We start from the raw sequence: 22,849 nt of genomic DNA, 5'->3' as shown, positions 1-22,849 counted from the left end.
AATTGTATTATTTTAATAGTTGGGATACTGTAGTTAAATTAGTGAACTACACCATATGTATGAACACACATAAATCCTAAAAACAACATTGGTTGAAAAAAGCAAATTGTAGAATGATACATAAAGAAGGAGAATGCTTACTTATTTTGTAAAAATTGATTGACTGAAATAAAAATTTTAAAAACCACACTAAACAATACTAAGCAAATGGATACATAATACTCTAGGCAGATGGATACATACATATGCAGTAAAAATTAAATCCAGACTAAGAGGGTATAGGCAAGTTATACGCTGTTTGTAGAGGGAGGGAGAAAAACGAGAGCACGGAAGAAAACAAAGAGGAAGAATTCCAGCTCTATTTCAAATTTTCTATTTCAAATATATAACTACAAATATGTACAAATATTAAGCAAAATACCAAAGTGTTAATATTTATTAATTCTTTGTTATATTATTCTCCATATTTTTTTAAGATTTTTTTTTGATGTGGACCATTTTTAAAGTCTTTATTGAATTTGTTAAAATATTGCTTCTGTTTTTTATGTTTTTGGTTTTTTGGCCCTAAGCCATATGAGATCTTAGCTCCCCAACCAGGGATCAAAACAACACACCACCCCCTGCATTGGAAGGCAAAGTCTTAACCACTGGACCACCAGGGAAGTCCCTCTCCATATGGTTTTATATTTAAAAATTCAAAATAAAAATGAAAACAATTAATAAAGAAAATGAAAAGGAAGGAGGCAAGCAAAGTTATGTGTTTCTTAATAATACTCCTTTGGTTCCCTACTAGTAAGGACATTCTACAGGTACTGAAGCAGCATAACATCTGCAAACAGGAAACAAAAATGTGTAGAGTAATTTACATTTCACAAAGATTCAAAGGGACACTCAGAACTCCTATTACAGAAATAAATGAGTAAACTCTACAAAGAAATCTAGGAAGACAATGAAATTTTTACATGATAAGCTAAATATAGTTCAGTGCAAAAGTATCATAAGTAATTTTATTTGATTTCTTTTCCTTACTAGTGAAATATTTACAAAAAAGGGGAGCAAGAATGAGGCTGTGGAATAAAATGGTCTGACAACTGGAACAAGATTTGAAAAACCAAAAGAATGAAAATTATTAACATACATCTCAAATCTCAATTCTTATGTGATTACAGCAAAGTTCCTTGAAACTTCATGAACTTATTCAGAAAGACATTTTTTTAAGTTTATTATATGAACACTTAACTCTGAATTAAATCAAATTTGCATGTAAATATCACTTTTAATCATATAATTTGTTAAGGCCTGATAGTGTTAATGATGTATTTCATATATGTAACAAAGTAGTATATCCTCATACGTTGATAAACACTTAAGGTACTGGTTTCTTCGCAGATCTTCTTATATCCTGATCCCTCTTTAGCTGTGTATCATTGTGACAATAAAAATAGCTGAAAAATACATACTAGGAAACTGTAGATTTTGGCTCTAAAAATAAAATAAATGTCAAAGTGTTCTGCAGGTTGGAAAAGTCAAAACCTGCTTTATGTATAAAATCTGTCTACCTGCTCTCCCCCTATTAAAAATGTCCAACGGAAATAATTTTCAAGAAAAATTTCTGATAACGTCCTAAACTTTAATAACAAAAAATCTCAAAAATTAATAGTTCTGAAACAGAATAAGGATGCATTCCAATAACATGCCATTTGCAATGTGTCAAGAAAAGGTCTTATTAAAAAACAGTATATATATATGCTTTTAATACTTTGCTCCTACAATGTTACTGGACCTACATGCTTATTATTTTGGGGCTTTCTACTATTCTAGGTAAGACCTTCAAATGTTTGTCGTTGTGCTTATCACAATACAGCTTCACTCTCCTAAACCATTTATATTAGAATATTTAATATTTTTTCCAGAAGAATTTCTTATTTCAATTTGTTTTAGCTCACAAGCCGCAATGAGAAATCAGTAAGAAAAAATAAGCCTACATGGTAAATATGTTATCTGAAAAGTAAAGGAGGAAATAAGTATAACAATAAAACTCATCAGTTTTTAAAAACTTATCACTCTACATTGCTTTAAAAATAGCATGCACATGGAACACAGCTATAGAAAAAGAAAATTAATAAATTAAAGACAGATAAGACATAAATACACCAGAATGCTAACAATAGTTGTGAGGGGCAACAGTCCTTTAAGTGTTTTTTTCCCCTCTAATTTTTAAATTGTCTCTAATATGCACTTATCACTTTTATTTTTACTATCTTAATTTTTTTCTGATTACAAAATTAATACATTGTAAAATGTACCAAATGCATATTGTAAAATATTTCAAAAGCTCAAGCAATTTTAAAACATTTCATGTACAAAACTGAAGACTGATTTTTACAATAAAAATAAAGATCATAACTTTTAAAGTCCATATAGAGCAGGAACGAATAATATGAATTTGCTTTTCTAACAGCTTACAACTCCTCTTTGGGAGGCAACATAACATAAGAAAAATGGTATGTATTTCATATCAGATATGAGTTCCATTCTGAGCTGAACCTCTTACAGCTATGTGACCTTCAGCAAATAGCTTCTCTGAGTTTCACTTTTTTAATATGTAAAATGGGATAATAATTCCTTGCCCAATGATTTAATGTAATGTAAACATTTCAGAGGGTATATGTAGATATTCCATAGGATATAATGCTTCAAATTCCTCCTCTACAAACTAGGAAAGCTTAACTAGATGAGATCTAAATTCCCTTTAAAATCTGAAATTTGAGAATCTTTCTTGTATGATAAATGACATATAAAAATTAGCTGAAGTGTAAATTTGTTCATTATGCTCTGCCTGGAACCTCCCAAATATAACAATACTGCCTTAAATTCACATTTTCTTTGCTGAAAGATGGCCAAAGGAGCTAATCCAAAAAAAAGAATAAGTGTTTCCTGAAGATGATCTCATGCTCCTTGGCTAAGCATCAAAAAAATCTGGTGGGGGTAACCAAGAAAATAACTGGTCAAAGAAAAGAATGTAGGGTTCTTTTCCAACCAAATTCAGTGACAAAGCTTTGAAACCATAAATCGCCACCTGTAAAAAGCCTTTTCCTTATTTATTTCATTACCTCTAGTTCACATATAAACCTGTCAGAAATGCAGCAAGGTACTTTGTTATAAAAAGAAATGCCTAATCTTCTCTATGCAACAGAAGACAAACTTCAACCTGTTAAACAGAAAGGCCAGCCTAAGCAAACAAGGGAGAGGGTAACAGAAGATAAGGTCAGAGAGAAAGGCAGAGGCCCAAAAAATGTAGTCATGGAAGGAAGTTTGAATTTTATTCCAAGAGGGATAGGAAGACTTTGGAGGGTCTGAGTATGCGAACGACATGATCTGGTTTTACATTTTTAAAAGATCACGCTGGTTGTTATGTGAGACTGGACTGTGGTGGGGTGGGGGTCAGAGGATGAGAGGACAAGAGAGAAGGCAGAATGGTCAGATGACAGCGTGTCAAAGTAATTCAGAGAGATGACAGTTGCTTAGACAAGGATGATAGCAATGAAGGTCATGTTGAATGTCAGGCTGACAGAACTTGCTGACGGACTGCATCTGCAGTAAGGAAAAGAAGCAAATGTGGCTCCTATGGTGCCAGTCACCAAAATGAAGAACACTAGGAGTAAAGTGGGCTTAGTTTATATAGTAAAATAAAGAGTTGTTTTGGATGTGTTAAGGCTACCTTGCCACTTAGAGCAGCGGTCCCCAACCTTTTGGCACCAGGGACTGGTTTCATGGAAGACAATTTTGCCATGGACAGGGGTGGGGGGGTGCGGGGATGGTTCAGGCAGTAATGTGAGCGATGGGGAGCGGCAGAGGAAGCTTCACTTGCTCGTCCGCCGCTCACCTCCTGCTGTGAGGCCTGGTTTCTAACAGGTGGCGGACTGGTACCGGTCCACTGCCCGAGAGTTGGGGATCCCTGACTTAGAGCATTCAAATGAAGATGTCAAGTGCACTGTTAGATCTTTGAGTGTAGAGATCAAGGGAGAAATGTAAATCTGGTAATTAGCTCATTTGGAGATGGCATTTAAATTAAATCCAAGGGACTGAATGAGATCATTTAGGGAGAGTATAAATGCAGAAGACAAATGTGTCAAGACAAACAAACCTCTGAGGCACTCCAGTGCTTATAGGTGAAAAGAAGAAGATCTAGCAGAGCTGACTGAGGAGGGGAAAAAAAAAAAAACAGGAAAGTGTGATATCTTAAAGCTAATTCTTTTTTTTTTTTTTTTTTTTATGCAGTACGTGGGCCTCTCACTGTTGTGGCCTCTCCCGTTGCGGAGCACAGGCTCCGGACACGCAGGCTCAGCGGCCATGGCTCACGGGCCCAGCCGCTCCGCAGCATGTGGGATCTTCTCGGACCGGGGCACGAACCCGTGTCCCCTGCATCGGCAGGCAGACTCTCAACCACTGCGCCATCAGGGAAGTCCCATGTGTGATATCTTAAAGTGAAGAAAGTCACTGAGGAATGAAGGATGAAGGAGTGGTCAACTCAGTCAAGCTACTGACAAGTCAAGGTACTCACCATGAGACACTATGAATACACGAAGTCGCCTTAAATTCTTACAAAGAAGTACACTATGTGAACATAAAGTTTTAGCTTAAAAATGACAGTCCCTCCCACCTCCATTTTAAGGGAAGTATGTGTTCAATAAAGAAAATCTAGAAAAATACAGGAGAATAGAAACAAGATAAAAATCACCCAAAGAAATCTGTTATTAAGATTTTGAATACTTTTCCTTGCCTCTCTCCTTATATAGAGAAGTTTGGGTTTTGCTTTTTAAATAGTCTAAACATATGGCACATGTCATTGTATACCCTGCTTCTTTCACTCTCTCATGCCGTTATATTTCATTCTTTAAAACATTTTCATGGCAACATAACAATAGTTTACTGACTGCTTGTAATTAGCCAGGCACTGTATAAACATATAGCACTGAATCTTCACAGCATCCCATTAGGCAGTTACTGTTATAATCCCAAATTTCTAAGTGAAAAAACAAGGCTAAGTAATTTGTACAATGTAAGTCAAGATTTCACTTTCTGTGCTCTTATCATGTATTGCCTAGATAACATAATTTGCTTCATTCCCCGCTGTTAGAAATAGAGTTGTCTTATTTTTTAGAATTATAACTGCCACTGTGGTGAGCATCTTTGAACATAAAGCTTTTTATGAATTTCAAATTATTTCCTAAGAATTGATTCCTGGAAACAGAATTACTGGATCAGGGAAATATTTTTAAGACACATTTCTTTCCAAAATATTTTTCTCAATATACTGTATCATGAAAAGGTTACTTTAAAAATCTACTTCAATCTAAAACACAAGGTATAGATAAAGACTAGGCGGGTGGGGGAAATAAGAACTGCAAAAACACAGTAAGTGGCCACCAGAGGGCAACCGTATCACAACACTGTTGAAAAAAAATCTTTTCAAAGTTTGAGACAAAAGGAAAGACTGATTTTATATTAAGCTGGCAGTTTTATATTATTTGCACTCTTTCACATTAGATTCCACTTTTATTATATTTCCAGAGAAACCATTTATTTCTTATTACTAGCTGCTTTAGAAATCATAACCATGAAAAGGATTTCTTTTGCCTTAAATTATCTCCTGAGCAAAAACAGGTTGGGATTTATGTGACACTAAAGAAAGCTACCTCGCTGCTGCAAGGAAAATTAGAAATGAGAACCAGCAATGTAGACTGCTTCCTGGTACCATAAATGACCTAGGGAGCAATTTAAATCAACTCAGCATGATGAAGCATTTCTGTTGTTATCCAGGATTGAAATTCATCTTTGCTCTGTAAGTTTCTCCATTCATTTGTTCATTTATTCAACAAAAATTTAGCAAATACTTACTATGTGCAAATATCTTTACTAAATATTGTATAAAATGGTGAACAAAGCTGGTATGAAACTTACAATGTAGTGAATAAACCATATATGACTCATAATCACAAATAAATATATAATTACAAACTGTGATATGTGCTATGAAAAAAATACAAGTGTATGTGAGAGTGTATAATTGGGAATTATCATTTAGCCTGGAGCATGAACTGCTTTCTAATGAAGTCACTTTTAACTGAAGGCCTGAAGGAAGGATATGGTTTAATAAGGCAAAGGGGCCAGGGGTGGGGGTACAGGTATATTAGAAAGACCATTCTAGGCAGAGGAAAGATCATGTATGAGAATCTTGGGACAGGGGAACATAACACGTTTTAGGAGTAGAAGCCAGTATGACTGGATCACAAACAGTAAAGAAAAAGAATAGCACAAAATAGAACTGGCAAGTAGGCAGGGACCAGATCACATAATTGAAAAAAAAAAAACACAATTTCTTCTAAATCAATTTGTTTCACCACAGACTACAGGATTAGAATGAAGAATAAGATTTCAACACATTTTTTCCAGGGTACTTTTTTTCAAATATTCTACTACCTTGGTCTCATAAAAACACTTGTACTTGTCAGACTAGTATGTTCTGATTTTTTTTGTTGGGGAAAAAAAGATTTCCAAGGAAGTATCTCTAATCCTTACATTTAGGAAAACTGAAGAGCAGAAAAGCTAATTGTCTTTAGTTTTAAATCGTTTAACTAAGTAAGCCTAGATGTGGTTTTCTTTGTTTTTATACTGCCTACGGTTTGCTGAGCTGTTTGAATCTGTGGGTTGATGTCTTTCATTAATTTGGAAAACGCTTGGACATTATCTCTTTAGATATTTGCTTCTGTCCCAATATCTCTCCCCTTTCATTCTGAGCCTTCAAGTACATTTATGTGAGAACTTTTGGCTATTTCCCACATGTCTTTCCTGCTCTGTTCTTTCCATTGCATTTTTTTTCTCCATGCTGCAGTTTGGATATTTCAAATTGAGCTGTATTTAAATCTACTAACCTTGTCTTCACTGTATACAATGGTATATAACCTTGTCTTCACAGTATATACTGTATACTTCTGTTAAGTCCATGCAATGAGGTATTAATTTCAGACATACTTTTCAGTTCTAGATTATTCTTTTGATTATTTTTTATAGATTCCAAATCTCTTGAAATTTTGCCTCTTTTCATCTATTTTGTCTGTTTTTCCCTCTATTTTCTTAAAATATTAATTTTAGTTATTTTAAAGTCATTTTATGCTACCTCTAACACTTGGGTCATCTGTGGGTCTGCTTCCATTGTTTTTCTCTTTATTATTGGTCACATTTTCCTACCTGAGCATTGTCTAGTGTTTTGATTGCCAGACACAATGTACAAAGAACCACAGATGATTCCCCTTTCCTCTGTTAGACAGATATAATGAGAGGATCACCTCAATTCAATCAGAAATTGAGATAGGTGGAGGATGGACTGCAATATTAGTATGAATCAGTTCACCTATGGTTCATCACTACTTCTTGGTCATGACCCTCTAAGGCTTTTGACTGAAAACCTAACAGGCATGTGTCTCCTCAGATCTGAAATACTGCAAGAGATTAGTACTTCCCTTAAGTAATGTGAGCCTAAGTCCCACTCCACACACCTCTGAATCTGGCAATGTCTTGAGAGAGAGATGGTTGTATGTTGTAGCAGGTCCTCTCTTTCTAAAGAGATTTTGTCTCCTAAGCACCACAAGACTGAGAAATTTCTTTCTACCTTTTGGGACAGCCTTCCATCTCCTGCACAGTCAGCTTATGTCCTGTGGGAAAATTGGCCTTGTGTTTAGGGCTCCTCTAGTTTCCAATTCATCACGCGAGCCCCAAATGATTGCCAGAAGCTCTTCTTGTATCTCTTTCCTCAAGAAGAATTCTTTTACTTGGACCAAGCCTGCTCCTTAGTCTGTGCCCAGAATCAGCAATGTCCCTTGAAAGGAAAAAGGCTGGGTGATCATCAGCTTACTTAGAAATATCCTGTCTGGAATTTTAGTTCATATAGTTTTCCTTTCTTCCATGGATCTCCAACCAATATGATTTTTGAAATTTATATATGCTTTAAAGTTGTTGTAGCAGGAGTTTGGCTTGCTATGACCTATTAAATCCTACTTAGAAGAGAAAGACCCTTACAAACTATTTGGGAGAATCAACTCATAGATGAAGGACTTCAAAGTGAAAAGAACAGTGGACTAATTATATAAAAAGGTAAGGAAAGTGTGTACCTGTGAGGGCATCACAACTGGCAGACCGATTATTGCATTGGCAGGGCAAGCAGCCATTCTTATTAAAGTCATAATATCCATCTTGGCATCTATCACATGAAGAGCCGGTGACACCCACTTTGCACTGACATTTCCCAGAACTGCAAATAAAAGCAAAGACAATGAACAAAAGTAAATAAGTTTGAAAGTTTTGTTGCCTAACATCCCATCATAGATGATCTTGATGTAGAAATAGTTTCAACTAGATTCTAATCACTAGATGTACTGAGTGATTTTTATTTTGAATTGGAAGTTGAGCAGCTTCATGACTATATTAATTCAATTAACATAGTACTAACACTAATCATTTCTGACAATTTAATCCTCTGCACTTGGGTAGTTTAAAATAGATGATAAAGGAACCATGGAGAGTACAAGTCCCTGGTCCTTCAAAATCTTTATTTACTAAAAGCACTGGGGCACAGAACTGGCACTACTGCTACATCTCATTCCTGAATCATTCCACAGTTCCCTCAGAATCCACACTGCCCAATCTGGAGAAGAAATACCACCCAGCCCTCATGCAATCTAGCTTTTGGCTGAAGAATATGAAGGCCAGGACCTTAATGAATGTGCTGGAAACTCGACATGATTTTCTACTTTAGGTCAATGCTGTATTAAAATATTTCTGATAATTAACTGGAATTCACAACTAAGTAAATATGACTATAATGGGGACCTCTGTTGGTTTCTGAGTTAAAACCATATAAAAATTCTAGATTGTCAACCCAAAAAGAAGACTAAAAATCTAAAGTAAGAAAAATATTTTATTTAGTATCCCATCTCTTCCTATTAACCTGTTTTCTTAGATGTCAATTACATCAGTGACATCATCCCTCTCTAATCAGTGAAACATATCTTTGTTGTAATTTGCACCTCTCCTCTCTCTACCCCATGCTCTTCCAATCACTCCCTCAAATCCAATATATCACCAATTTCGGTCAAATTTTCTTTCAAATTTTCTCTTGTTATTTACTCTATAGTCACCCCTCTTAGAATATCTTTCCTCTTCTTCACCTCTCAAACTTTTTCCTGCTTTCATGCTCATCTTTTCCCATGAAACTCTTCCCTGACTGGTCAACAGAGATCTTTTGGCCTCCTGACATCACATACTCTATACCATACATTTTATTCCTAATTATGGACTTTTCTATATTCTTTCATATATGTACTCTTGTTTCTCTAGTTAGATTGGTAAAGACCTGAGGCAAAGGCCATATCATGCAGTTTTTTAAAAGGTTATATTCAAGACTTAGCATGAGCCTAGGAATAGTGTACTCTAACTATTTTCATGTCATACATCTTACTCGGTAAGTTTGCTGAGTTCAGGGACCATATCTTAGCCATCTTGGTATGCTCAGATTCTAGTATAGTTCCTGGTTTGCTACAGGCACTTAATATATGCTTGATAAATAAATGCTCAATACACAAACTGAGTTTTAGAGTTAAGCACTGGAAGGGAAAAAGAAAGATGAAAGACTATACTAATTACTAGAGTTCTCAAAACAGCTAAAGTACTTTCCCTTTTTCAACCTTTCTTTATATGCTCATTCTGGACATCAGGTTTTTAGACTTCATCTCAGTAAAATTTTGGCACCAGTCATATTGGATGGGAGACAATATAAGGTAGAACTGCATTTCAATATAATTATTTTAGAGACCGAGCTCCTAATTATGAGCCCCTATGGGGTTGTTCATTTTAGTTCAGAAGACTAAGCTAAAATTATTAATACTTACACAGCTCTTACATATGTCAGTTAAAGTAATCCCCTACTGCTTCCCATATTCCTATTTCTGTAATAAAAATAGAAGTTCTAAATTTGAGTTATTGGAACTTTGGGTTGAACTTTGCAGAATGGAAGTAAAGCAATTTTCAGCTGTGTCTATTCTATTTGTAGCATACAAACCTAAGAATTATTTTTTTAATTTGAGATGTGCCTCTCTGTTTATCAGCATGCCCTGGGCTAAATAATGAGGCTTTTGCCTTCTATCCTAAAAAACTATTTTGAGCAGCTAGAGTTGAAGTTTACTTCTCTCTCCCACTTACTATGGTTCTTTGCAATATCCCAGGGTATGCCAAAAAGGAGTAGAAAAACAGTTGTACCTGGTATATTTTTAAGGCATAACTCAAAACCATTCCAGAAAGGAAAGAAAGCCAGGCTTTTGTAAATAATAAATACTTAACATATCTTAGAGCCTTATATCCTAAGAAGTCACCTATCAAACTCTGTATTTCTATCTTAAAGCTGCCTAATATACTTGGTTATGTAATTTCTTGACTTACAAATAATTTTACAGAAAGTGTAAAATGGAACAATGTCATCATTTATTGAGAGTCTATGTCAATAAATATATATTCTCTCTAATCCTCAAAATAACTCTACAAGGTGGCAGTCATAACCCTCATTTTACTACTGAGGGAATTCAGAGGGTTAAAGTTACTGTCCACACCTAGTAAAGGCAGGTTTATTTATACAAAGCCAGACTTTCCCACTCTGCTACCAACTCTTTCCTCAGCTTAACTCTATATTTGTACAGAAAATCTGACTGCCAAATAATCTGATACCCACTTACGTATCAAGCTTCATTCTGTAGATTCCAAGCACCAAAATTCACCATTTATTTAGGTTCTGACCCCAGTGAGCTGTTTCTGCCTTGCCCAGAATAAATCCCACTCTCTTTCTCACTGCCAGTAAATTTCAGGTCTTCCTTAACAAAAGCTGAGAGTTCTTTCTGCTTGAAGAGACTGCAGCCTAACAAAGTCCAAGGTTCTCAGAGACACAAGCCCAGATATTTTGATGTTTAGTTAAAACTTAATTAAAGCTTGTATCGATCATACTATAGAAGATGATTATTCTCTTTAAAAATCCAACAGAAATGTACATTTCCAAGTCTCTCAAGTAACTTTGCAAAAAAGAAAACAACCGAAAAAAAAAACCCGAAAAGCCCACCTGCATACATATACGCAGTCTTACACCAGAATACCCCAAGGTATTTAAAGACCTAGCAAAGTAAATCTGTATTCGTCAAATATGAAGTTCAGGATTATCTTATGGCTCAACAAGAAGGAATCAGTCAACTTAAGTCTCACTATACTGTCAGAAAATTATAAAGGATATAATGTACCTTTTGGAGACTGGCCTTAGCCAATTTCCAAGGCTTTAAAAATGTTAATCAAAATATGCTTGCTCCCCATTTCTCTATAGACATTAGGTTATTTGGTATACAAAAGAATAAACAGTTACTTTTAATGGCAGTGTCTGCCCAATCCACCATCTATAAGAAAAAGGTATTACCTTGGAATACCTAATCACCTAATAATATCTCATAACCATAATATAGCCAGTGTTCCCAAAGTAGTTGCTATTCCTGTAAGTGACCTTTCTCTTCATAGTTCTGCTCTAGACACTCAGAAGACTGATATAAGCAGGCATCTTTCTCCCTGGAAAATATGCTCCTTAGTTCTTCATTTAAAAAAAAAAGTGGCTTTATGAATCTTGATGAGGTGGTTGACTAGTCTAGATACCATGCATCACTTTTCCTGGGTAGATTTTAAAACAACAAGAAAGGAGGTGTTTTTTCTCTATTTAAAAAATATATATAGAATGGAGTGGGGAAGTTTGGTTGTGAGCCTGCAACTAGTAGTGCTTTTCCATCATGTTACTCATGGCCCATGGCCAATTTCTGCATGTATAAGAATTAAATCACTCAGCAAATATAAAGCTTTCCCTGTGTGACTTCTTTTATAGAATAAAGCCTTTACAACACCGCTTTTCATGGTCTCCTTCTGTTAAAGACCGCTGAATGCTTTTTGAAGCAAAGGTCAATGATATAAATGCAATGAAATTTTTTAAAAAAAGAAAAGAAAAAAAAGGCCTGTTAACAGACCACTTATGCTTATCCATAGGTTTAAAATGAAAGAACCAAAGACTCACATCTTCATATCTGGAGAATAAGGGCACAGAGCTGGATTTTGAAAAGTCAGAAATCGATACTACTGAGATCAACTAACAAAGAATTTAAGATGGAATTTCCTCATCTGGCATCACTTTTTATAGACATGAGTTAGTTGCTAGTAAAGAACTAATGAAATATGGATAATTATATCAGAAAGAAGAATATGGAATTATTTATAAAGGAAGCACAAACATTGTGGAACTAAGCTACACTAAGTATACTAAACATATATTATACATTCTTAAATTACCCCAGACAGAATTATCAGATTTTCTTATGGTGTCAGTGCTTAGTTATAGAATTTATCACACTCACAGGTGTGAACAACTATTACAAGGTTTAAACACTTGAAAAATTCTCTCTTAAAATGTAAACAAAGAATGTATTTTCTGACATGAAGTTATTAGTTTTTCAAAAGGAAATTCAATGGTGTGTCATCTCAAGATAGTGTACATATTTATGTCATACAAGTACTAACCAAAATATCATTTTAAAGGTTCTGTTTTAAGATGAGTGGGTGGAGAATCTTCAGAATTTCCATTATTTTACTAAGGTAGGAAGGGTGGAACACAGGAAGGGAGGTATCAGGGTCTATGGAAAATTCATAGCCTGAGGAGACAGAGAGAGCTTGGTTCAAATTCCAGCTCTGCTAGTAACTAGCTGGGACTAAGTTCTTATTCTATCTTGGACTCAGTATTCTCATTTGTAAAATGAAGATAATTATACCAAACTTTGTAAAGTTCTTGTGAGGATTAAAGATCACATATGCAGGGTACTTAGCACAGTGTCTGGCACATAATCAGTACTCAAAAATGAAAGAACTATGAAGATGATGACAATGGTCCTAGATCTTTAATTTTTTCTGTGAATTGTAAAGAGAATGAGTTAGAATCTCTACTAGGTGAAAACAGACAAGATTATTTACTTTTAAAATTCTGTTAACAAACCTAGAAAAATGGCAAGAATTTATGGGGTAATTACTAGTTTGGAGCAAAAATGTGGCTAGGAAAAGACAGCACATTATGAACACATGGTAGAAACAGTTTTTGGAAAGAAAATTTAAAAATTGAGAAGGGAAAGAATCAGCAAAATCCTACATTAGGTGGGACCAAAGCCAGCAAGAACTGATATGCTTTTGTACCAACTAGCTAATTGATTTAACTTTTTTCTAAATTGCCAAATGTCTTGACATGTTTGACATTATCAAAAACATTGTCTATTTTCTTCCTAAGATTTACAAGGTATAAATTATGTGCATGGCATACCTTTATATATAATGTTATCAATTTTAATTCAAACAGTCACAGAGTAACTACAAAGGTATAGTTCTAATTAGGGGAAATTAATTTATTCAGAAGCCTTGCTTTTCCTCCTTCCTTCTTCCTGAGACAGCTTACATGTTGTCACTCTGACATGGAAAGAACAAGAAACAGAAAAAGAGAGATAATTAAATGTATCAATTTTCTTCTTCTGCCTCTTTTAATAACTAAAAGCAATTTAGTTTAGGAAGAGACTTAAACTACTAGTTAAAACAGAGTCTGAAATTAGAAAATTGCTGATTGCAAGCTCTCCCAATATATTAAAAATAATATTAAAAGGCAGCTAGCTTTTTCTAACCAGAAAAAGCTTTTACATGGGAAAATAAACAACATGAAAAGTTATTAACAATCCTTAATATCATGTTTGGCTCACGGTTTGTAAAGGTAATGAAAAAAATAGTTTCTCCTTTTTGTGAAAGAAACTCAATAATCAGACATTTTGGCAAAAGACTATTTGCATTTAGTGTTCCTCTGTCTTTCTACCATCATGGAAAAGACCATTATGCAATGAGCAAAGCTCCTTTTCTGGAGGAAAAAAGAAGATAGCTTTATTGTTGAAAACATTGGGCTATTATGCTAAACATTCCTTGTTTTTATGTTTAGAGGAAATTCATATTTGAACAGAAATTCTTAATACTCAAAAAGGGCACTGCCTAAGTGTAAAAATATTTTCTGATAGCTGGTTTTACCAAAATCAAATTTAAAATTTTATTTGAAAAGCCAGAAGTAAAACTTAATGGTAAAAAAAATAAAAGTATCATATTTCCAGAGCCACAACTTGGGAGGGCAAACTTAAACTAGGAAAGTTATTTTTTATTTCCTTCACTTTTTTTTAATGGAAGAAATATAGCCATAAGAATTCACAAACCCACACAATTACTCCATTATTTGATAGTGATTTCTGCATTTCAGAAGTCATTTTAAAAACAGAAAAAGCATGAAGTCCCAGTATCATCTTCTTGAAAAGATGATGCTTCTCACATGTTAACATTTGTATTCTTTTGTAACCACTGTAAAAGGTTTGCTTAGTAAAACAACAATTATTAATACTTAATTTGTTTTCACGCTGAGTTCTAAAAATTAACTTGTAGCGCTTAGAATTTAGAACTCATTTTCTCACAGAAATGACAGCATAAGTGGTGGCTTAGTTTCCAGATGAGCGAACAAAAACCTATTTAACTCAAAATGTTGATATCAACAGTACTGAGGACCAAGTAAGTCCTAACTAAGCCTTTGTGTTCTGAACCCTGTACGGGGTGGAGTGGTCAGGGGGCAATATTAACATTTATTGAATTCCTACTGTGGATTTATAAATAAAGTGCATAGAGCAATATTTATCTATGCATTACTTAATTTTGTCCTTACAATATGACATTCATTAGTTTCAGTTTTGTCACTTTCTTGCTGTTTGATTATTGGGCAAGTTAAGTTTCCACATCTGAAAAATAAGAATAATAAGCCCTGTTTCAAAAGACTGTAATCATTGGCTAAATTTACATATTTAAGTGTCTTCCGAATATTAGTAGCTCCATATATGGTAAAATACTAATATTGTCAACATCCCCAATTGTTAGAAAATCAGCAATGTGAACGACTCAATTTTCGAGGTCACACAGCCAGAGAATAATCAGAATCAGAGCCTAGGTCTTCTGCCTGCTAATACGATGTTTTTTTCTCTCTCTTGTATATTACAGATTACCTCTATGTACATAATGAAAGCAATTCAGAAGGATTTAATGTGCTCATCTCTATAGACTTGCAATACTCCTAGAAGAAGCTTTTATGTTGATCTTCTCCTGGCTCAGTCGTCAGTCATTTAAATATCTCCTCAGTTGAATGAGACTTTAAAACAATTGCCAAAGAAATAAGACATTGCTTCCGATCTGTCTCAATACAATGACAAGACTTAGGAGCTCGTTTCCTACCTGTATCTAGCACTATTTGCAAATGCCCCTATAACAGCCAGTTTCCTTGCAAAGCTTTCTTTTTCCCCCTACCAACTTTATTGATATAATTTTGCAAAAGTTTTTCAGTCTTCATTTTTAAATTATGAAATATTCTTTCAAAAGTAGACAAATTTAGGGCTTCCCTGGTGGTGCAGTGGTTAAGAATCTGCCTGCCAATGCAGGGGACACGGGTTCAAGCCCCGGTCCAGGAAGACCCTACATGCTGCAAAGCAACTAAGCCCGTGCGCCACAAGTACTGAGACTGCACTCTACAGCCCGCGAGCCACAACTACTGAAGCCCACATGCCTAGAGCCTGTGCTCCTCAACAAGAGAAGCCACCGCAGTGAGAAGCCCGCGCACCGCAACGAAGAGTAGCCCCCGCTCGTTGCAACTAGAGAAAGCCCACGCACAGCAACAAAGACCCAAAGCAGCTGAAAATAAATAAATAAAATAAATAAATTTATTTTAAAAAAAAACAGAAGTAGACAAATTTAAAGACAATACAATCATCTTTGAGTTATTTAAAGAACAATAAACTCAAAACTTTGATACCCACTAGTGAGACATTTGAAGCCCCTTAAGTGGCCCTCCTCAACTGCACCCTTTCTCTTGCCCCAGAAGCAACTAAGTTTTAATCATTCTTTAGCTTTTTAAGAGGGCCACTTACTATGTATTACTAAATAATATATAGTTTTGCCTGCTCTTAAACTTCATTAATAAAAATAATTATGTATAGTTTGATTCACTATTTTCTTGCTCAGTAGAATATTACGTTTTTGAAATTCATCACTGTAAATTTGTATAGCTGTAGTCATTCATTTTTCTCTGCTGTATATTTCATCATATGAATATAACCCTATGTATTTATTCATTCTTCTAGACATTTGGGCTGTTTTCATTTGTTATTATGGATACCAAAGGCTTCTGTGAACCTTCTTGTATGTCCCTTCTGGTACACATGAGCATGCTTTTCTCTAGGGTATTTACCAAGGAATGGAACAGCAAGGTAATAGTTTGTGCATGATCAACTTTACTAGGCAATGCCTAACTGTTTTCCAAAGTGGTAGCGACAATTTACACTCCCATTACTAGTGGAATAGTGGTCTCATTGCTCTGTATCCTCACCAATGCTTGATGTCATCAACTTTTAAAATTTTGGGCAATTTGGCAGCTTGAAGTGGTATCACGTTCTGGTTTTAAATTGCATTCTCCTGATTATTAATGAGATGGAACATGTTTTCTGGAACATGTTTTCATGTTTATTAGCCATTTAAGCTTCCTCTTCTATGAAGAGTCTGCCCAAGTATTTCTGACATTGATTTGTACACATTCTTTATGTATTCCTGGAAAAGCAAACCTTTATCAGTATAATGTGCTACAATTATCTTCTCTCAGTTTGTGCCTTGTCTTTCCACTCTTTTCATAAGTTTCGTAGTTTAATGAAGTGTTAAGATATGAACTCTGGAGCTTAACCACCTGGATTCAAATCCTGGTTTTATCACCTACTAGCCATATGACCTTAAGTAAATCATTTAAACTCTTTGTGCCTCAGTTTTCTCACTTATAAAATGGAGAAAATAATAGTACCTCTCTTATAGGTTTGCTGTGACGATTAACTTAGTTAATGTGTCAAGCATATAGTACAGTGCCTGACACATAGTAAAGACTATGTAAGTACTGTCATAACATTAACATTATTGCTTAGGAAATCCTTCCCCACCTCAAGGTCATTAAGACGCTTTATGTTTTGCCTTTCACATGTAGGTCTTTAATCCACCTGATCTTTATTTCTGCATATGAAGGAAGTTAGAGGTCCAATCTCATTTTCTTCCTTACAGATAATCAAAGCTCTAGTACAATTCATAGAAAAGTCCATACTTTTATACTTTAATACTTCCTATGCCATATGTCAAATGTCTTCACAATCATGGATTGTTTCTGAGCTTTCTTTTTTGTTCTATATATCTGTTTGTCTGTTCCTGAACCAATACCACACTGTCTTAATTACTATAGCTTTATTTCCCTCCCCCCCATTTTTCACATAAAATTTTTTGAAAATATAGATATATTGAAAGAACAGTATTTGGAGTATCTGTGTATATATTTTGCTTTACCTAGTACTCCCCTAACCCCTTCTCCCAACTCACATCACTTCAGCCACAATCACCCTGCTTTTGCTCAAATATGCTAGGCATATTCCTGCATCAGGAACCCTGTACTTGCTGTTCCCTCTATTAGCAATACCCTTTCCCTAGGGGATCCACATGGCATGCTCCCTAACTTCTTTTTGTTATTTATTCAAATGTCATATTCTCAAAAAGGCCTTGGCTAGCTACACTATCTAAAATTGTAATATCTCTTACTATTTAACATAATATATATTTTATTTCCTTGTTTATTCTCTCTCTCCCCATTAAGAATGTCAGCTCTTAAAAAACAAAAGCATGTCAGCTCTATGAAATCAGGGTGTTTTAACTGTTTTTCTCCACTGCTGTATTCCCACGGCCTAGCACAGTGCCTGGCACATGATAGACACTCAAACCTTTTTGTTTAATGATTATGTAATCTGGCTCCAAAATCTATGTACCTTTCTTCATTAACTCTGATGCCTTCTGAGTGCATTATTCAGTGCACTATTCACTGTCTTCAATTTAGTCCATTTAATATTTTCCAAGCACCTAATCCTGATGCTTTATATCACATTTAAATAAACCTCTTAGAATCTTAGAAATAGGATATTTTTTCTAGGTGAGCAAAATAAGACATTTAATGACTGGTCCATGATGGGTCAATCAACCTTGGAAGACAGTGATCCCTTGGGTTTGTTCTTTAAAGCAGGACAAAGAAGAGCAGATAAAAATAAAATTACTAGCCCTCAAAGAAAATGCTATTTTACTTAACTTCAATATTCTATGATGACCCTGCTAAAAGGGCCTCTTTAATGTTTATAATCCTTATATAAACAAAGAACAGAGGCTAGAATGCCTTCTGGTTTTCTCCTGCATATAAGTTGACATTAGGTTTTAGGGGGCAACATTGTCCACTAGATCAGTGGTGCTCAAACTTAGGCATGCATCTGGAAAGCTTGTTATAACACTGACTGCCCAGCCCTATCCCAGAATTTGTGATTCAGATAGGTCTAGGGCTGGCCCCAAGAATTTTCATTTCTAATTAATTCCTAGGTTATGCTGATACTGGTCTGAAGACCATACTCGGAGAACCACTGCACTAGATTAACTGGAAAAATGTCATTGTTCTTATTTCACTCCCTACTTTTAATACTCTTAGCCCTGACTTAATTTCCACCTCTAGGCTTAGTGCTGAACCCTTTATTTGGTATCAGTTCTGACCTAAGGAGAGGGTACTTACAGCAATCAGCCTCAGTGATATCTGTCATCAAGTTCCATTTGCTTACTGGTTCCTTTGACCTCAGTCCCCTATATTCTCAATGACTGAATTACAACTATTGTCCCTAGCTTCTCAATGCCTGGCTCCTGGTCCCAGTTGCCCTAACTCCCCACTTCCCACCTCAATGGCTAGGTCCATGACACTTGTTTTCAGATCTCCTGCATGTCAAATGCTTGCCATTTAGGCTCCAGCAAGTCAGGTGGACTCAGCTTTGATATTCATTAATGTGCTAAATCCTACCTTTCAAATGATTCTCTACACATACTCTCATTATTTCAAATTGTCTTCTATGCAATATTTATTTTCATTATGCCCAGATCTGACTTCTAAATTTATGCCTCCATGAGCCAGTTCCCAGGTGGATGAATCATGCTAACCACACCCAGAACTTCACTTACACTGAGCCACTGCCATATCTAATCTTGCCCTAATCTATTTTAGGGTACAGTGGGGAGAACTTTGGAGTCAGAAAGACCTAGTCTCAAATCTAAGCTCTGCCACTTATTAGTTATGCCATATTGCTAAGTAACTTAGCCTCTAAGAGCAAGATAGCTAAGTTGTTCTGAGAAGTCAGAGAGGTTATATGTGTAAAGCATCAAGCACAGAGGTTGAACAGTGTTCATTAGATGTTAGTTTCCTTCTGATCCTCCTGCTAAATTATGCAGCTTCCTTAGGTAAACAGTTTAGTCAAGAAAGCTAAAACTATTTCCCTGCAAAAACCTTTCTTTCAAATACCTATAGTATCTGTTTTACTGGACATTCTATTTAACTGTAGAACTTATAAAAAAATCAACTCAAGACCAGGAAAAATAAAAATTAAAGAGATGGTTGTAGTGTATGTGTTGGGAATTGGCAGAAGAGACGAAGGGATTCTGGTACTGATAATATAAGCCATATTTTCATTACTGCTTTTGGCAATGTGAGAAGAACATCTTTGCCCTTCCTGTATAGTATTCAGAAAACTTCTTACACTTGATGGTATCTCGGATCTCTTTGAGAATCGATTGAATGTTGCAGACCTCCTCCACAGAAAAATGCACAGATTCACCATTACACTTCATGTGCTTCCCCTCTTAGGTTAAGAACTCCTGACCTCGAGCACAGGGGGGTATACTTACCCAGAAGTACAAGACATGGGAGTTTAATGCAACAGAAAGAACATGGGATATGGTGTCAGAAGACCTTGAGATGACTCTTCTCACTCTGGAACGTAATAGATATCCAACTTTGGGCTTATCATGTAACCTTTCAAATATTACTTCTCATCTGTAATTTGGTGGATAACAATTTTTACCTACCTCTCAGGGTTGTTGTTAGAATCAAATGAGAAAATGTACAGGAGAAAAGAACACTATTACTTGTAAATGACTTTACAGATATTAGTTATTAACATTCTCTGGAAACCTACTGAATTTATAAACACAGGGGCAAGCTTGAAAATCCCAAATTATTGAAACTAATGGAATATATCATACCAGAGAATTATCTTAATAAATAAAAAAGCATAATAATGATTTTTAATAATAATGAAATTAATAATTTTAAACTAGTCCTATATATTTTGAATGTCAAAATTATCATGGCTGAAGCACTTATGCTCCTTTTTAAAGGAAATCTTGAGAAATTTCAAGCCCAAATCTCTAACTGGGATTGAGAAATTTAGATATTGTGAGTGGAAATCAAATCCAAGGAGAAAAAAGATGAATAGTCCCATATTTCTCTCTACCCTACAGGAAACATATTTCTTGCTATGAAAAAACCATCTGAGACGGAGAAAGTCATGCTGATTTAATTTTCTTTCAAGGGACACCGGGGAAGACAAAGCCTTCTCTGTGGGAACAAGTGTCCTTCTATTTTAGCCTAAGTCTACTAACATTTTAGAAGCTCTTCTTTTAAAACTTTAGATAAGGAAGATATTTAAAATATTAAAGTAGGAAAAAAAAATTAAAGTAGGCTACGAATTTGATCATATATTCTAACCACAACGTCATACATCTAAAATGGCAGATCTCCATGACAACAACGTAAGTTTATTTCCTTATCCTGATTCCTCTTATGGATCTAAGGCTAAAAATGTCACCAGGACCAATTCTGCCCTCATAATAAGACAGTAATGCTATCCATATTCCCTTGACTGACTGTTCCAAATAACAATTCTATTAACTTTTTATTTTGAAATAATATTAGATTTAAAGAAAAGTTGTAAAGATAGTACAGAGGGTTCTTGTATACCATTCACGCAACTTCCCCTAATGTTAACTTCTCATGTAACCATGGTATATTCATCAAAACTGAAAATTAACATCACTACAATGCTGCTAACTAAATTATAGACTTTGTCAGATTTTCCTAATTTTTACACTAAGGTTCTTTTTCTGTTCCAGGATCCAATCCAGGATATTACCCTACATTTACTCATCTCCTTAGCCTCTTCCAATCTGACAGTTTCTTGGTCTTTCTTTGTCTTTTATTACCTTGAAGCTTTTGAAAAGTACTGGTCAGGTATTTTGTAAAATGTTCCTCAATTTGAGTTTGTCTGATGTTTTGTCATGATTAGACTGGAGTTATGAATATGGGGTAAGGTATGTCACAGAGGTAACATGCCCTTCTCATTTCATCATATCAGAGAGTACAGGATACTCACATGACTTATTACTGATGATGTTATCTTTACCACTCAAAGGATAATTTTTCATGCTAGGAATCTGTCTATATGGTAGCTAAAGCTAGGATGGTTACCACGCTTATTTGGAAAATAAGCAGAGGTTCAGCTGCTCAACTAAGAAACTCTGGGAACTACTGAAGGCAGTATAGTCAGACAGGTGTTGGTTTGAGTCTGTTTCTGCCACTTACTAGTTGTCTGCTGGGGGGCAAATTACTCAAGTCTCAGTTTCTTCACCTGTAAAATGAGAATCATATCACTTCAACCAGTTGTTATTTTATCCTTACAAGATAGTATATATAAAGCACTTAGTTTGGCACATAGTAAATAATCAATAAATGTTAATGCTGTTCATTCTGGGGTTGATGGTGGTAGTAATAATGTTAGTAGTATTTGCCAAGTTGTGTTGTGTGCTATTTTCATCTCAGAAGGAAGTCAAACTACAGCCCAGAAAAATACTATGTGTTTACAAGATTTTTAAACTTTTTAAGTGTAGTAAAATGTCCTATCAGAGAGATGTTTAACTAGAGATTAAATATGTGGGTTTTTTCTTCTTTAGCAAGAGAAGTTTGCAATTGCTTTGCCATTTGGGCAGAGGTAGAAAATAACCTTCAAGCAGATCCTACTGACTGGGTAAAGAATCATTTAAGAATGAAATTAGAATATTCCCTAACACCATACACAAAAATAAACTCAAAATGGATTAAAGACCTAAATTTAAGGCCAGACACTATAAAACCCTTAGAGGAAAACATAGGCAGAACACTCTATGACATAAATCACAGCAAGATCCTTTTTGACCCACCTCCTAGAGAAATGGAAATAAAAACAAAAATAAACAAATGGGACCTAATGAAACTTAAAAGCTTTTGCACAGCAAAGGAAAACATAAACAAGACAAAAAGACAACCCTCAGAATGGGAGAAAATATTTGCAAATGAAGCAACTGACAAAGGATTAACCCCCCAAATTTACAAGCAGCTCATGCAACTCAAAATCAACAAAACAAACAACCCAATCCAAAAATGGGCAGAAGACCTAAATAGACATTTCTCCAAAGAAGATATATAGATTGCCAACAAACACATGAAAGAATGCTCAACATCACTAAATCATTAGAGAAATGCAAATCAAAACTACAATGAAGTATCACCTCACACCAGTCAGAATGGCCATCATCAAAAAATCTACAAACAATAAATGCTGGAGAGGGTGTGGAGAAAAGGGAACTCTCTTGCACTGTTGGTGGGAATGTAAATTGATACAGCCACTATGGAGAACAGTATGGAGGTTCCTTAAAACACTAAAACTAGAACTACCATACGACCCAGCAATCCCACTACTGG

General features: G+C 35.2%; 1 protein-coding gene across 1 annotated transcript in view; it reads right to left on the bottom strand.

The window, feature by feature from the left end:
- The window catches only part of MEGF9 (multiple EGF like domains 9), an 83,378-nt gene that overhangs the window by 6,579 nt on the left and 53,950 nt on the right, over nucleotides 1-22,849 (bottom strand). The window contains exon 3 of the mRNA XM_060154497.1: nucleotides 8,172-8,311. Within this exon, the coding sequence (XP_060010480.1) occupies nucleotides 8,172-8,311 (140 nt within the window). The remainder of the gene's footprint in view (nucleotides 1-8,171; nucleotides 8,312-22,849) is intronic.

Source organism: Lagenorhynchus albirostris, chromosome 7 (assembly GCF_949774975.1).
Source record: "Lagenorhynchus albirostris chromosome 7, mLagAlb1.1, whole genome shotgun sequence".
In the NCBI taxonomy this organism is placed as follows: Eukaryota; Metazoa; Chordata; class Mammalia; order Artiodactyla; family Delphinidae; genus Lagenorhynchus; species Lagenorhynchus albirostris.
Note: the sequence above shows the minus strand (reverse complement) of the source record. Positions and strands in the feature narration are given on the sequence as shown.